The sequence below is a fragment of the Leopardus geoffroyi genome, chromosome B3, assembly GCF_018350155.1.
Source record: "Leopardus geoffroyi isolate Oge1 chromosome B3, O.geoffroyi_Oge1_pat1.0, whole genome shotgun sequence".
NCBI lineage: Eukaryota > Metazoa > Chordata > Mammalia > Carnivora > Felidae > Leopardus > Leopardus geoffroyi.
Genome location: NC_059337.1, coordinates 62766268 through 62782357, shown reverse-complemented (window position 1 = coordinate 62782357; position 16090 = coordinate 62766268). Strand labels below are relative to the sequence as shown.

The window sequence follows — 16090 nt, the reverse complement described above, 5'->3', positions numbered from 1 at the left end:
CCCCCATCAACCCTCAGTTTGTTCTCAGTATCCGAGAGTCTCTTATGATTTGCCTCCCTTCTTCTCTGTAACTTTTTTTTCCCCTTCCCCTGCCCCATGGTCTGTTAAGTTTTTCAAGATCCGCATATGAGTGAAAACACATGGTATCTGTCTTTCTCTGACTGTCTTAGTCTCATCTCTTACCAGTAGAGATAATACCTGTCTTGCTGGATTGTATTTCCCACACCTAACCTAACAAAGATTATATCAAAGTTCAAAATTTATCTTCAAATGATTCCCTTAATAATCTTGCTCTCCCTGTTTCCGATTCTGTGTCTCCCTCTCTCTCTGCCCCTCCCCCGTTCATGCTCTGTCTCTCTCTGTCCCAAAAATAAATAAAAACGTTGAAAAAAAAATTAAAAAAAAAATAATAATCTTGCTCTCAACTTCCACTATAGTGCTGGCTCTCAGTCTCTATCCTTGGTGCACACTTTTACCATGCCTTTGTAACCCTCAGATATTCAACTTCCTCTCCAATAGACACTCCCAACTTTCATCCCTTCTGGCTACTGTCCATCTTCTGTTCACAGGCAAATTTCTTTTCTTTTCTTTTTTAAGATTTTATATTTGGGACACCTGGCTGGCTCAGTTGGTAAAGCACATGATCCTTGGTCTCTGGGTTATGAGGTCAAGCCCCGTGTTGGGTGTGGTGATTACTAGAAAATAATGGTTTTTAATGTTTATTTTTGAATGAGAGAGAAAGACAGTGTGAGCAGGGGAGGAGCGAAGAGAGAGGGAGATGCAGAACCCAAAGCAGGCTCCAGGCTCCCCCTGTCACAGTACAGAGCCTAACGCGGGGCTCGAACCCACCAACCACAAGATCATGACCTGAGCCAAAGTTGGATGCTTAACTGACTGGGCCACCCAGCACCCCATTTTTGTTATTGTTGTTGTTGTTGTTGTTTTAAAGATTAAAAATTTTTAACATCGGCCTGGAGCCTGCTAGGGATTCTCTTTCCGCCCCTCTGAATCGTGTGCATGCGCGTACACACCATTTCTCTCTCTCTCAAAAAAAAAAGAAAAAGGAAAAAAAGAAAGAATTCTACCCCTGGAGAAATTGAAACTGCAATTAAGTCTTGATCTGCTGTCCTGGGGCAAGTGACTCCACCTTGGGCCTATGGCTTCCTTGTCAACACTCCCACAGCCTTGCAGTGGTGGTATTGGTGGTATTTTCATTTTCATGAAAGGTGGTATTGTTTTCATTTCATTTCATCTTCATTCCAGAACTCAGGGTGCTAAACTACTTGAAGATGAACTGTTCAGGGCATTGGTCCACCACGTTGGTGGAGGAAAACAGCAAAGGGGGGGTGGGGGATAGAGGCTTAATTCCATCAGCTGTCCTCTTCCCCTGTTAAATAACAAAAATTCAACTGAGTACATTTTAAAGATCTAATTGGCGGGGCGCCTGGGCGGCGCAGTCGGTTAAGCGTCCGACTTCAGCCAGGTCACGATCTCGCGGTCCGTGAGTTCGAGCCCCGCGTCGGGCTCTGGGCTGATGGCTCAGAGCCTGGAGCCTGCTTCCGATTCTGTGTCTCCCTCTCTCTCTGCCCCTCCCCTGTTCATGCTCTGTCTCTCTCTGTCTCAAAAAAAAAAAAAAAAAAAAAAAAAAAAAAAAGATCTAATTGGCTTTATTAAATGTTTCATGACAAGGGCAGTATCCCATCTAGCAAATAGAAAGGAGCTCCATAGAGTTGTAGAAAAGGAAAGGATTTGGGGTACCTGTGTGGCTCAGTTAAAGCCTCCAACTTTTGCTCAGGTCGTATCTCACAGTTCACAAGTTTGAGCTCCGCATCGGGATCCGTGCTGACAGCTCAGAGCCTGGTGGGATTCTGTGTCTCCCTCTCTCTGCTTCTCCCCTGCTTGCATTCTGTCTCTTTCAAAAATAAACAAACATTAAATAATTAAAGAAAAGGAAAGGTTTTTTAAAGTAGCAATGGAATAGGAAAAGGAAATTATTAGCAAATAACGATTGTTTCAGGAAAGGTCTATCCTAAGGGGAAAACAGGGGGCCTATCAATAAATTATCTAGAAAATTTCAACACTAGGATTTTCAACACTAGGAAGTTCCCATGATTGGGTGGTTAAAGGTTACATTCTTGGGGAGGTGAAACTGCCTAATTTAGGCAGTCATGGTTTAGTGACTTAGAGTCTTAAGTGGCTCCACTATGGCTTTGGGTTTTCTTTTTAATACTTTTAATACACTACTCTTCCTTTTCTGTATCCTCACCCCCAACCCTGTTTTTAAAAAGTCCTGATTGCTGGGTTTTTTTTTTTTGTTTGTTTGTTTCCTTTCTTTTGAGAGAGAGTGTGTGTGTGAGCCGGGGAGGGGCACAGAGAGAGGGAAAGAGAAAGAATCTCAAGCAGGCTCCGCACTTCCAGCACAAAGCTCAAAGCAGGGCTCAACTCACAAACCATGAGATCATGACCTGAGCCAAAATCCAGAGTCCCACGCTTAACCGACTAAGCCACACAGGTGCCCCCAATTGCTGTTCTTAAATAATTTAGAAGACAGCAACTCTTTCGCACGAAACTCCAAAATCGAAAAACCCTGTGACGTAATAAAACAACATTTACTGACTTCTAACAGTGTGCACACTGGAGCCAACACTTCTTACCATCCCATGGCTTTAACGATTTATTTCCAAGCACTGGGCATCCCAGGCTGTTTTAACACTTCCTTTCCTGCAGAGGAACTACAGACTGCTACTTCAACGCGGAGTAGTGAGGTACTACTCCACTCAGAAAACGCCTTTCTTGCTCTTCTACTAAAAAAAAGTGCCAACCTAGGAATGACTTCATCATAGCGGGTCCGGCGCCCCCGCCACCAACCCCACCACGGTGTAGTTAGGCGGGCGGTCACCGCTGATTGGCTCGTGTGGTGGGTGGCCAAGGCCAGCTTGGCGTTCCAGCCGGCAGCAGAGGGTGATAGGCTGCTGGAGACCCACCCCTCGCCGATTGGGCGGGGGCAGCGAAGCCCGGGATTGGTGGAGCCTGCGGGGCGGGCTCCGCGCCCCTGCTTCTGGCGTTCTGCCTCAGCTTCCAGTGCAAGGCCGAGATGGCGACCGCAGCTTGGCTTCTGGGACGGCGCGTCGCAAATTGGAGGCTGCGGACTCCGCTGGCGCCGCTTGCCAGCGTCGTGTCACAGCGGGCCCACTCCCTCTTGCCCGTGGACGATGCGATCAACGGGCTAAGCGAGGAGCAGAAGCAGGTAGGGAGCCCGATCCCCTTCCGGGCCCCAAGGCCTGCTGGCCCGGCCGCATCGCCCTGCTACGTGGTCGCCTCGACGTTCCTCTGCCCGGCGCCCACCCCGCTGCGGCAGTGGGAGCGCGAGAGCGGGCGCTGGTCTCAACCTCACTTCTGTGGAGGCAGCAAAGCCTAGCTTTCGAGTTAGGTAAGGAGTCAGAGACAGGAAGGCTGCTGGGAGACTGATGGTGTTTTGGCGGAGGATTGGCAGAGCCGCTCGAGTGTGACAGAAAGATCCTTAATCTGTCTAAAGTCCACTTACATCTGAACACTGCCTTAAGACTGTGGTTCTCAAGCCTCGTTAATCGTCATCACCAGGGAATCTTTGTCCAATACACACCTTAGGGGCTTTGAAATGCAGAGTGTAATTCTTCAGCCTACGGGGTCAGAGCACAACGCCCAACTGTAACTTGAAAGGTCCTTACAGAGGGAGCTGAACTAGAGCCTTCCTGGAGGAAGGTGACTTTATTTGGATGCTGGCATAGAATTCCCCAGGAACCTGATTCTCCTGTTAAGCAAGTGCCTGAGCTTCCAGAAATGCCAGCATACGTTTGGGGTTGCAGTCAGTAGACAGAGCTTTGAATCACCTCAGGCAGGAAGAGGTTCAATCCTGGCTCTCAAACGTTTCTGCCAATAGTTTCTAATCTGTTTGGGTACCCTTTTGTCAAAGGCTCAGGGGCAGAAAGCCTGGCATGTGCCAGAAACTGAAGAGGGTGGGCTGGAGCACAGTGAGTGAGGGTGAGGAAGGTACTGGAGAAGGCTGGAAGAGTCAGGAGGGGTCAGCTCATGCAGGGCCTTAATAGGCCTGAGTAAAGAGCCTTCTAGGTATAATGAAAAGGCATGGAATGATCTTATTTAGGGGAGTGACATTTTAGAAATACTCAAGCTGTCGGGGTCACCTGGGTGGCTCAGTTGGTTAAGCATCCGAATTCTGCTCAGGTTGTGATCTCACAGTTGGTGAGTTCAAGGCCCATGTCGGGCTCTGTGTTGACAGCTCAGAGCCCACAGCCTGCTTTGGATTCTGTGTCTCCCTCTCTCTCTGCCTCTCCCCCGCTTGCTCTCTCTCTCTCTCTCTCTCTCTCTCTCTGTCTCTCAAAAATACATAAACATTAAAAAATTATTTTTTAACTGTTTAAAAAAATACTCAAGCTGTCTAAGCTGAGGACCTTAAAAGACATAAAGATCATCTCTGGGAAAGTATAAACTAGTATGCCCTCTAAGTTTCAATCTGGTGCTGTTTGGTGGGTTGTTTGTAGCCTGTTTTCCCGAATGTGTCCTCGGTAGTGAAGATGCTGTTCTTAGTGGCAATAGTGTAATGTTTCAGTGGCATCTGTCCACCTCTTTCCCTCTAGCTTCGTCAGACCATGGCTAAGTTTCTTCAGGAGCACCTAGCCCCCCAGGCCCAGGAGATTGATCAGAGCAATGAGTTCAAGAACCTTCGAGTGAGTCATGATGCCCACGCCGGGGGGGGGGGTGCAGAGCAACAAGGGGGCAGCTTGGGGGCTGGGCTAGTCTGGGCTGGGAATCAAACTGCTACCTGGAAGAGCTCACACAGTCTTGTGGTAAATGTGCTCCCAAAGAATGCAGCCCCTTTCTGTGAAGCGTCTGGGTCTCATTCCAGATGTGCCAGACACCTGAGACTGGCTGCCTTCTCACAGCTCACTGCACTCCTTTCTGTTGGCAGGAGTTTTGGAAGCAGCTGGGAAACCTGGGGGTCTTAGGCATCACTGCCCCTGGTGAGTATAGTTTCCTTCCCTAATGAGAACTCACATGCCCTTTCGCACTGTTCCCAAAAGAAACAGGAGAGGAGGGGAAAGATCATGCTGAAAGAAACTCAGGGGCAGAAACTTCCTCTTGGACCTGAGAAAGCACCCACAGAAGACTATCAGCCCAGAGAAGAGTCCACTCTATTCCTTTAGGCAGTGACATCTGGAAGGCAAAGAGATGAGGCCAGTGCGGTGATGGATGAGGATCAGACTCTTGAACTCTGCATGCTTACTAAGCTCCCCCAGGTGATTTGGGGAGTTTAGAAAACTCCATTATCACGCAACTGTCTTGCATGTCTTACTGTCTCCTCTACTCCCTAAGTTCTACTCTACCAGGAGCATCTAGGCAGGACCACTCAGGATAGGGGTGTCCCTGTGGGGACTGCCTATGTCTTGTGCCCACAGCTGACCCTGGAGCTTATTTTGAGAGCCTCCCCGTGAGGTGGCCAGATGATGTCTTTAATAGGCTCTCCCTGGCCTGCCCATTGTCCCCTATGGGTCTTACTACTTGTTTCCAGGAGGAGAGGGCACAGAGCTGGCGGGCTTCAGTTTGGATGTTGGCCTCTGAAGGAGAGGCCCAGTGGGGCTTGCAGTACCCAGTGAAGAAATAAGCCTGTGGTCTTACCTGCCGAGGCCTGGACAGCCCACGCTGCTTCAGCTTGTACTCATATTGGAACAGAGGCAGATCACAGATCTTACATCCCCCTCTTGCTGCTTGGAGACAATTCCTGGGATTTGAGCTGATTTAAGAGTAATGACAAAATGGAAGACTTAAAAATTTAGACCCATCCTAATGGAAAATGGTAGGAGCAGGGCACCTGGGTGGCTCTGTCAGTTAAGAGCAGGACTCTTGATCTCAAAGTCTAAAGCCCCGCATTAGACTTTGTGCTGGGTGTGAAGCCTACTTAAAAAGTAAAATGGTAGAGGGGAAGGCCACTGGAAACTCCCAAACAAGACTTCCTTCCACTGTGTCTTGGGGGTTTAAGAGCCCCCCCACCAAAGAAAGCCAGTTCTGGTGAGCTCTGGTTTCCACCTGGTTGTCCTGGTGGCTCTTTCCAGTGTCACCCACCTGTGGTCTTTCCTTCCCAGACTGAAGAGAATTGGGCTAATCTTTCCCGAGAGCCTAGGATGAGCCTGACTCCTTGGTCAGAGTAAACGTGTGCAAAGAGTCTTTTCTTTTTTTCTTAAGATCTTATTTTATTATTTAAAGTCATCTCTACACCTGTCGTGGGGCTCGAACTCATAACCCCAAGATCGAGAGCCGCATGCTCCACTGACTGAGCCAGCCGGGCACTCCTGTGTGCAAAGGGTCTTACCAAGATTTACCCAAAGAGCAAGGCTGGGGCTGGGAGGGTGGTAGCACCAGATGGTCCAAACCTGTCGATTTGGGATCAGTTGCCAAGGAAAAGCCACGTTTTTTGGTGAGGAGTTCTGAAATTCACTAGCTGTGGCTCTCCTGCTCCCGGATACTAGTTTTGCTTTTTTGTTTTGTTTTAACTTTTTTGAGATATAATTGACCTGTAACATTGTGTGAGCTTAAGGTGTTCAATATATCGATTTGATAATCTTGCTTTGTTAAGTCTATACACCTGTGCTATGAAATCTCACCTTCCTCGGGCCTTTTGCACATGGCATTCTTTGCTTGGGACCTATTCTTAGTGCTCTGACCCTCCCTCTCTGTGTTTCTTGGTTAACTCCAGGTCCTCTTCCGTTTATTCATCTGCCCTTCCAAGTAGCGGGTGCTCAGGCTCTCTTGTCTTCATCAAGTGGTCTGTCTGGGATAATGCAGGCACTGTAATGACTATTTCCTGAACCACGCCTCAGCTGACCAGAGGCAGCAGACAAAACCAGTTCTGTGAGCTTGTAAATCAGAGCCCACTGGCATCAGCCTGTCAACCTTGCTAGGGGTAACTGGGAACAGGTGCTGCAGAGTACGTTCTTTGCTGCCAATAATCATTCCTGTGAACATCCCAATTTAATCTGGGCTACCTTTTCCACTCTACTGCATCACCTCCACTCCCAGCTCAGTATGGCGGCTCTGGCCTGGGCTACCTGGAACAAGTTCTGGTGATGGAGGAGATATCTCGAGCTTCTGGAGCAGTGGGGCTCAGTTACGGCGCTCACTCCAACCTCTGCGTCAACCAAATTGTGCGCAATGGAAATGAGGCCCAGAAGGAAAAGTACCTACCCAAGGTGAGGAAATGGGAATGGAGAAGCACGCCAGTGTCACAACGCCACCGCCAACACTGAGGCACCCTCCCCTGTCGGCAAGGGCCGGTCAGACTTGCTCCCTACAGTGTGCTGCCCTCAACCGGGTACAGTGAGGAAAGGGTCAGGGATTTGCTTTAAAATAATTCGGTAAGAAGAATGAAAACTAGGACCAGAAGTCCTGAGTTGGTCCCTGGACCACATTTGCAGAGCATTCTAAGAAATGCAAGACCGGGGCGCCTGGGTGGCGCAGTCGGTTAAGCGTCCGACTTCAGCCAGGTCACGATCTCGCGGTCCGTGAGTTCGAGCCCCGCGTCGGGCTCTGGGCTGATGGCTCAGAGCCTGGAGCCTGTTTCCGATTCTGTGTCTCCCTCTCTCTCTGCCCCTCCCCCGTTCATGCTCTGTCTCTCTCTGTCCCAAAAATAAATAAACGTTGAAAAAAAAAAAAATTAAAAAAAAAAAAAAAGAAATGCAAGACCAGGACTTGCTTCCCTTGTGAAGGGAATGGGAAAGCAGAGATATTTTCAGTTTTGTAGACGGTGGGCTTCTCTTCTAGGACTTTACCAATACCTGGTCTGAGATGCGTTTGAAGGGGTGTCATGTGCACAGGTGAAAGCAGGACAAGGGAGCTCCTTTAGGGCACTTCTGAGTCATAACCAGCCCTTGCGGTTTCCCTTGCAGCTGATCAGCGGCGAGTACATAGGAGCCCTGGCCATGAGTGAGCCCAACGCCGGCTCTGATGTTGTCTCCATGAAGCTAAAAGCAGAAAAGAAAGGTGAGGCACCTCTTGGGAGCTTCTGGAGTGGGAGCTGAAATGGACAGAGAGACAGACCTCCTCAGGGTGAGGGAGCAGTAACCAGGGCTGGCCCCTGCTGGGTTTCCAGAACTGTTTCCCAGCAGCAGGTCCGTGAACTGAGTGGTGAGACAGGCCACCATGGCTTGAGCAAGTAGCCAACTTCCTGTCCTTAGGCGATCACTACGTCCTGAATGGCAACAAGTTCTGGATCACCAATGGCCCCGACGCTGACATCCTTATTGTCTATGCTAAGACTGATCTGGCTGCTGTGCCAGCCTCTCGAGGCATCACGGCCTTTATCGTGGAGAAGGTGAGTGGAGGACAGTGCATGACGGGAGGCTTTGTCTGCTGACTGCGGTACCAGAGATGGCTCCCTTCAGCTGGTGGCAGACACAATCAGCATGTGCTCTGCCAAGGCTCCCTGAGGCGGGGGTGAGCGAGGCAGAAGAGCTGACAGAAAGGAGGGTGGCCAAAGTGGAGCCCAGGATGGGTCAAGTCAAAGAATGGTGGAGCCTTCCGTAGAGCTAGGCCACACAAAGCAGTCCAGGAAGATGAAGACTGAAAGGCAACTGGCTTTGACAACGAGGATGTCATTGGTGGCCTTGGGGAGAGCAGCTCTGGAGACCACAGCATGAATGAGGATGCAGGTGCGGGGGGGTGACTGAAGACTGCAGCAAAGCAGGGGGGAGCTAGAGCTGGAGTTGGAATGAAAAGGTGGGCATTTGAGTTTGTTTTGAAGATTGGGAGAGAACTGAGCAAATTATTTGGTAGAGAGAAAGGAAAAGAGGAGAGGGAGACATTGAAGTGTGTGGGAGCAGGTGAGCAAGGCCCAACTGTGAGCCAGGACAAAGAGGTAAGGCCGGGTTACAGGTGATGGTGGAGGAGCCATCTGCCTCATGACCTCAAGGTGTGAGGGCTGGGAACCACAGGAGTGGAGGATTGGGGAGAGAATCCCATGAATGAGTATCATAAAGGTTTGCAATACCCTCCACAGAGAAGGGGCTGACCAGGTTTGAAGAATAGGAAAAGTGAGGGTCCAAAGGGCTGGCTGAGGTTGGAAATCTCAAGGTCCTGTGGCACCACTCCTGTCAGCCTGCCCATCCGACACTCTCTGCTAGTCACTTGGGCAATGCACTCGGAATCTGATTAGCCAGGCCAAAGCACATAGATGGCTGAATTGATCCTGGGTGGGACTCGGGTACAGAGGCAAAGGAATTGAGTGGGCTGCAGAGAGGGTCTTGGAAGTGCTTTCCCCTGAGGAAAGGAAACAAAGGCAGCAAAGGTCAGGGAGCACCCAGGGGGTGAGTGTTTCACTGAGAAAGAACTGCTCCGGTGAGAAGTGGGGAGAATGCACCTAGCAGCAGGGGTGGGGGGGGGGTGTTAGGACCAGAGCGTCAAGGAGTAGAGCAGTCATACAGAGTGGGGGCCCTGAGAGTAGGATGCAGTGTGTTGTACAAATTCAGGGACTGGATGGGAAGGCAGGCGTTTCCCAGGAGTCTGCCTTTTACTAGCCTTCCTTGGGGACTGGTCTGTAATCAGGCCACCTTTTGTTCCTATAAAGGGTATGCCTGGCTTCAGCACCTCTAAGAAGCTGGACAAGCTGGGGATGAGGGGCTCTAACACCTGCGAGCTAATCTTTGAAGACTGCAAGGTTCCCGGTGAGTCTCGAATGGACAAACCCCTGTCCTGACCCTTTCATAAACCGAGAAAGCCCATCTCTGGGTAAGAGAAGCTCACCATTGTCAGCTTACCGATGACATGCGTCTAGGCAATGGGCCTCCCACTGCCCCACTTGCCCATTGGCCTGTCCGTGTGAGACTCGGGCTGCCGGGCAACTGTCCTTCTGGCCAGAGCTGTGTGCCTGACCATGGCTGCAATGAAGGCTGCTTCTTCCTCTATGGATAACACACTGTGCAGGGTGGGATTCCAGTGTCTGGAACAGACAGGTAAGATGTGCCCTCACTCTCTAATGTCCTTCAGACATCCTCGTTTGTGTGTGTCCCTGAACAGTTCCTGTGAGGTAGGCATGAACAATGCTAACAACCATTCAAATAAACTGATGGAAGCCAGACTCAGTGAAAACCTGGCAATTCGAGTATTTTCACCCCTGAAGTGTAACTGAAAACATGACACATCATGGGAGAGCCAGCATACCTATCATGTGCTAATGAGACCCAAGGGCATAGATTCGATGGCCAGCTAGGTGTGCTCTGTGCCTCAGCCATAGACCATCCCTTTCCCCAGTGACCCAGGACCCCAGAAAAGGATGCTTTGGTTACAAGGAGCTCTAGGGAGCGGGGGTAATCAGTACAGATCCTTCTGTGTCAGTAGGAAACAACCACCATCATCAGGCAGGTCAGTGGTGTCCATGCTGTTCTGTTTCCTGTTCACACCTCCCAAGGCCATCCAGTGTTCTGGCTTCCAGGGTGGAGAGGCGTTCAGCAATTTCTGTATTGTATTGTATTGTACTGTATTATAAGTAGGCTCCACACCCAACATGGGGCTTGAACTCATGACCCTGAGATCAAGAGCCACACACTCTACTGACTGAGCCAGCCAGGCGCCCCTAGCAGTTTCTGTAACTAGCACTGAATGACCCATCTCTTGGACAAAGACTCTTCCATAGATCACTTTTGTCAGGGTGAGAGGGGATGATACTGGAGCAGAGCAGACTCAACCTGGGGGACACTAATTCTCGCCTTTATGGGCATGGATAAAAAGAACTAGGGAGAGGTTCCATGGCAATTGAGGAAGAGAAGGGGAAGATCTAAGGATGGGGACTTTGTGTCTGGTCTTGTGGATGGTGTGTGTGTGTGTGTGTGTGCGTGCGCACACGCATGTGCCTGATGGGTTGGCGGTGTGGGGGGAGAGTCCCTCTAGCAAGCTCTACTTCTGACTGGAAGTGGTAAACTTCATTCTTTTCTCTCACTCAGAACCCTACTTGAGGTCAGGTGACATTTTAGTGTCTGTGTGAAAGCTAGGTACCAAACCTAGCAGCTTTTATAAAAGCGAGGAGTCTGGGAGCGCCTGGGTGGCTTCACTCCGTTAAGCGTCCGACTTTGGCTCAGGTCATGATCTCACGGTTCATGGGCTCAAGCCCCACATTGTGCTCTGTGCTGACAGCTCAGAGCCTGGAGCCTGCTTCAGATTCTGTGTCTCCCTCTCTCTCTGCCCTTACCCCACTCATGCTCTGTCTCTCTCTCAAGAATAAATAAACATGGGGCGCCTGGGTGGCGCAGTCGGTTAAGCGTCCGACTTCAGCCAGGTCACGATCTCGCGGTCCGTGAGTTCGAGCCCCGCGTCGGGCTCTGGGCTGATGGCTCAGAGCCTGGAGCCTGTTTCCGATTCTGTGTCTCCCTCTCTCTCTGCCCCTCCCCCGTTCATGCTCTGTCTCTCTCTGTCCCAAAAAAAAATAAATAAACGTTGAAAAAAAAAAAAAAAAAGAATAAATAAACATTAAAAAAAATTTTTTTTTTTTAAATGAGGAGGCTGTGAATAGCCTTCTTCCCTCTGACCAGCATTTTTCCTGGCAGCTGCCAACATCCTGGGCCATCTAGGTAAGGGCGTCTACGTGCTGATGAGTGGACTGGACCTGGAACGGCTGGTGCTGGCTGGTGGGCCCCTTGGGTGAGTATGAGGCTTGGCAGAGCTGGGCTTTTGGCAGGCGGTACCATCGCTGACTTCCCTTTGGGGGCCAATGGGAGCCGCCTCCTGGAAGATGCACCTTCTTTCCTGGAGACGAAATGAACAAATGTCCTCCTCCCATATTTAATTTCTTCACCATGAAGGTAAATATTATTATATGAGAGACAAAGGGCCTAAGGGACTATCCTGCTTAATTAATCAGGCTGGAACAGGATGCCCAGGCTCTACGGCCTGCCTGCACAGGGGTCCTGCCACTCTTATCTGGTGTCAGGGAAAGGGGCCCGAGGCCTGGGCAGTCAGTGCAGTGACTGAGCAGGGATGATAAGAGTCCTCATGCTCCTTTTCTCCTCCCTGGGACTCCAGTTCCTTGTCTTACCAAGCTATATCCCCCCCAAGTCTTCCCACGTTGGCATTTTGCCACCCCAGGTGGCAATGGGGATACAGCAAGGCACCTCCCCAGTGTCTTTCTCTTTTCTGGCAGGCTCATGCAGGCTGTCCTCGACCACACCATTCCCTACCTGCACATGAGGGAAGCCTTTGGCCAGAAGATTGGCCACTTCCAGGTGAATGGAAATGCTTGTGCTGAAATGTACTTTTTTCATTGGGCTCAAATTTTCTTTAATAAATGAGCAGGAGTCTCATTTATTACTGTCTCTTGCCACCAATATGAGTCTGAATGCTTGGAATGCAGACCTCAGCATGCTCCCTGGCTTTGGAACTTGCCGGGAAGGTGATCACAGGTCACCTCACTTCCTATTTGAGATCAATGAGCTAGACGTCGTAAGGCTGCAAGGGGAAGCGTGTAGATTGTAGGCAGGCAGGGGGAGAGGGAGCAGCATTTCTAGTCACACCTCTTGGTCTGAAGCCACCATGGGATGTTAATGTGGGTTGCCGTAGGTGGAGGGCCATTTCAGTGTGCAGAGTCCATAGCGACAGCAGCTCTCTGGCCATCCCTGTTGTCCTAGGCAAGTGCTGTCTCTCTCTGTGCCCTGGTATCCCCGTGCCTGGCTATCAGGTCACTACTGCTGACCTGCTTGTGGCAACTAGGGGGAGCATCTGAGAGGAATGTGGCTCCAGCATGTTGACTTGTGACCTTCCCTTGTCCCCAGCTGATGCAGGGGAAGATGGCCGACATGTACACCCGCCTCATGGCGTGTCGGCAGTACGTCTACAATGTTGCCAAGGCCTGTGATCAGGGCCACTGCACTCCCAAGGTAAGGGCCGGCGGTTGGGACTCCCTCCTGCGGGGCAGGGCCCCGCTGACCCAGAGCCTCCTCCCACAGGACTGCGCAGGGGTGGTTCTTTACTCAGCTGAGTGCGCCACACAGGTAGCTCTGGATGGCATCCAGTGTTTTGGTGAGTGGCCCCCACTCCCTACTCCCAACCACAGAAAGAGGCTTCCTCTTCGCTCACTCTGTGCTTTGGCTGACTGCAATGAAGCTGGTACCCTTAGGCTCCCGCCCCAGGTACTAGGAGGACATCTTAAAACAAATGGGGAAAAGTGCTAGAGGTCACAAGCTGTTCCTACCTTCAGCAATGCCCCTTCTCCTCCTCCTGGCCTCGTCCTGTGAACTGTGGGAAATGGGGAGGGAGATAAGCCTCTGGGGCTAGATGGCCTTGTTTCACTGCTGCACAGTAGTTAAGAGTACACACCTGAGCCAGAAGACTTAGGTTTGAACCCTTGCTCTACCACTGCCCGGTTTTGTGACTCATGCAAATTACTTGACCTCCCTGGCTGGACCTGGCACCTAGTAAGTACTCGCAGTAACTTTTTGCCCCCCTTCCCAGGTCTGCCAGTGGCTCTCCCAACCTTTGCCTGGTATCCTCAGCACTCTGGATGCCCTTCCAGCCCCGTGCATCCATACCCACCCACCCTTCCCCCCCCCCACCCCACCCCGCAGCCAGGTACTCCCCACATTCTCACCAATGTTAGCTGCTTCTCTTCAATCGGTCTGTCCTCCTCTGGCGTGTTTCTATAAACTTGGCTTTCTATTAGCTTTCCTCACTGCCCATCACCCTTTATTGTCCTTTCTTCTCTGCCCAAACCCTGGCTGCAGGTGCCAATGGCTACATCAATGACTTTCCCATGGGCCGCTTTCTGCGAGATGCCAAACTGTACGAGATTGGGGGTGGGACCAGTGAGGTGAGGCGACTGATCATCGGCAGAGCCTTCAACGCAGACTTCCACTGATCCCGACCCTTCACCCCTTTTCCCAGCACCTCGAGGCCTTTCTTTGGAAGCAGAGATACAGCGGCTCTCCTGCTGCTCAGCTGCCAAGTGCTCAGGCCTCAGAGCTGGGCCAGCCAGCCAGGCCAGACACGGCAAGATGTGGGCAGGCATGGGGTGGAAGGGGCATTTGTAGCCACACTTTCTGGTCTGAAGATTCTGTGGGACATTAATGAAGGCCATGGCCAGTGGAGGGCCTAACTGAAATGTGTTCAGTGGCTTAAAATGGACTCAGCAGGAAGACTTCTGGCTCTTCCAGGGCTTGTCGGGAAGGCTTTGGTGACTCTCTAGCTTCCGGGCCCTACACTCCCCTGGGTGGGCACTTGGGGGCAGGCAGGCAGCCACCCCTTTTTTCAGCAACACTTCTAGCAGGGAGCCCAGGACACAAGAAGCATTGCTCTTCTCCATGTATTTGAATCTGGTAGCCTCTTCTTTCTGGGGGGGAGAAAACCTGCCAAAACCTGGACTCTGTTTCTGCTGATTTTTAGAAGCATCCACTCCCAGCAGCTCCTCTGTTCCCCTGGGGCTCCATTTGTTAGGGCTGAGATCATGCCATGTTGGGGTGGAGCTTGGGGAATAGGCATCTCAGAACACCTGTGCTACCTGGACTCCACCATGGGTCAGAGGTCAGTGTGCTTGGGAGGGATCGGCTCAGCACGGGTCTCTGTGGCAGCACCTCTGAGCCCTTGAGCACTGCTCTGTCCAGTCCTGGCCGGATGACAGCCCACAGCAGGCATGGTTGGCGGCTCAACTCCAGCCAAGGCTGCCTGTGTACATTTCTCTGGACACCCTATGGCTAGTTCTGTTACAACAGAACAGCGGCTGCTGCCATTTTGTATTATACTGAGAAGCAAACCCATCTGCTTCTAAACTGGTGTTTTGGGGGAAAAGCAATCTACTTGCTACTGCCTCCTGTCTGCGTCTAACCCTATGTCCTTGGCGAAGGGCTAGTCCGGGTGCTACCCTCCTGCCCTTCAGCCTGCTCACTGGTGATGTGGGACAAAGAGGTGGCATCCGCCTTTAGGACAGAAGAGGTTTTAACCTCCCTTTCCCAGATCGCCCAGAGAGGTTAAGAGTCTTGGAGCTAGAAGGAAGCTTATAAGTTTCTGGACACCATCTCCATGGTATTTAAGAAGATCAAGACAATTTGATTTTCTCAAGGTCAGAACTGAAGCTAGAATCCAGATAAGCAGAAATGAGAATGCCAGCCTGCCGCCCCCCCCCCCCCCCCCCCCACTGCAGTCAAGAGTGGAATGGGCTTGGGTTGTTCCACACTATCTAAATTCCTTAAAAGAACTCGTTTTCTTGGCTTTCAGCCCAGGGGTGCCTTTCTGACTTTTGGTCCTGGCCTGTAGCCAAGTGCTGTTCCAGCCTGATGCTTGAGACAGGTGGAGTTAGCGCCTTACCAACCCCAGCCCAGTTCCATCCTAAGCAGGGGGAGACCCAGGGCTTGGGGCACTGTCCTCTTACGTCCCCACCCTGCCCCTTGTTGTGTTGGAGATGAATGTGGCCAGAACACTGGTCTTGCTGGGTTTAAAGTGTAGCTGGAACAGTCTAGAGACCTTCAGAATGTGACAAAATGGAATGTTTCCTCCAGTCTGTGTGGGTTAAGGAGCCCTGCCACCAGCGTGGGGAGAATGTGATTGTTCTCCTGATGCTCTATGTGAATTAGAAAAGAAGTGTTTTTTGTTTTTTTAATTTTTTTTTTCAACCTTTATTTATTTTTGGGACAGAGAGAGACAGAGCATGAACGGGGGAGGGGCAGAGAGAGAGGGAGACACAGAATCGGAAACAGGCTCCAGGCTCTGAGCCGTCAGCCCAGAGCCCGACGCGGGGCTCGAACTCCCGGACCGCGAGATCGTGACCTGGCTGAAGTCGGACGCTTAACCGACTGCGCCACCCAGGCGCCCCAGAAAAGAAGTGTTTTTAAAAAAAGGCAAAAATAAATAAAAGGGTGCAGCCTGAGTCGTGAATGGAAGAGCAGGGGGCACTTCCACTTTGGTTCTGGTGGGAGTTTGAGGTTCACGTGCGTTCTGTAACCATAAAGCCAGCTGCCAGCACTATTCCTTCCTAGGGCTGCTGCTAATTCCACTCCAGTTTTAGGTAGGTCACACTATCAGCCCAGCTCCCCTGTTGCCTACCCTCCCATTCTTTGTTTTCCTACTG

At 51.1% G+C, this 16090-nt stretch overlaps 1 protein-coding gene across 2 annotated transcripts; it reads left to right on the top strand.

The window, feature by feature from the left end:
• Window positions 1–3056: 3056 nt before the first annotated feature.
• IVD (isovaleryl-CoA dehydrogenase) lies at window positions 3057–15871 on the top strand. Of its 2 annotated transcripts, XR_006704757.1 has the most exons (13): window positions 3057–3247; window positions 4635–4724; window positions 4967–5018; window positions 7072–7241; window positions 7938–8031; window positions 8226–8362; window positions 9614–9710; window positions 11586–11679; window positions 12179–12260; window positions 12807–12911; window positions 12981–13053; window positions 13755–15603; window positions 15843–15871. XR_006704757.1 is itself a non-coding variant. In XM_045450036.1 (12 exons), the coding sequence occupies exons 1-12, from the start codon at window positions 3095–3097 to the stop codon at window positions 13886–13888; spliced, it is 1281 nt and encodes a 426-aa protein (XP_045305992.1). In that variant the 5' UTR covers window positions 3057–3094; the 3' UTR covers window positions 13889–15610. The 2 variants fall into 2 exon arrangements, 1 of the variants encoding a protein (XP_045305992.1); XM_045450036.1 differs by lacking the exon at window positions 15843–15871 and having other exon boundaries at window positions 13755–15610.
• The last annotated feature ends 219 nt before the right edge of the window (window positions 15872–16090 follow it).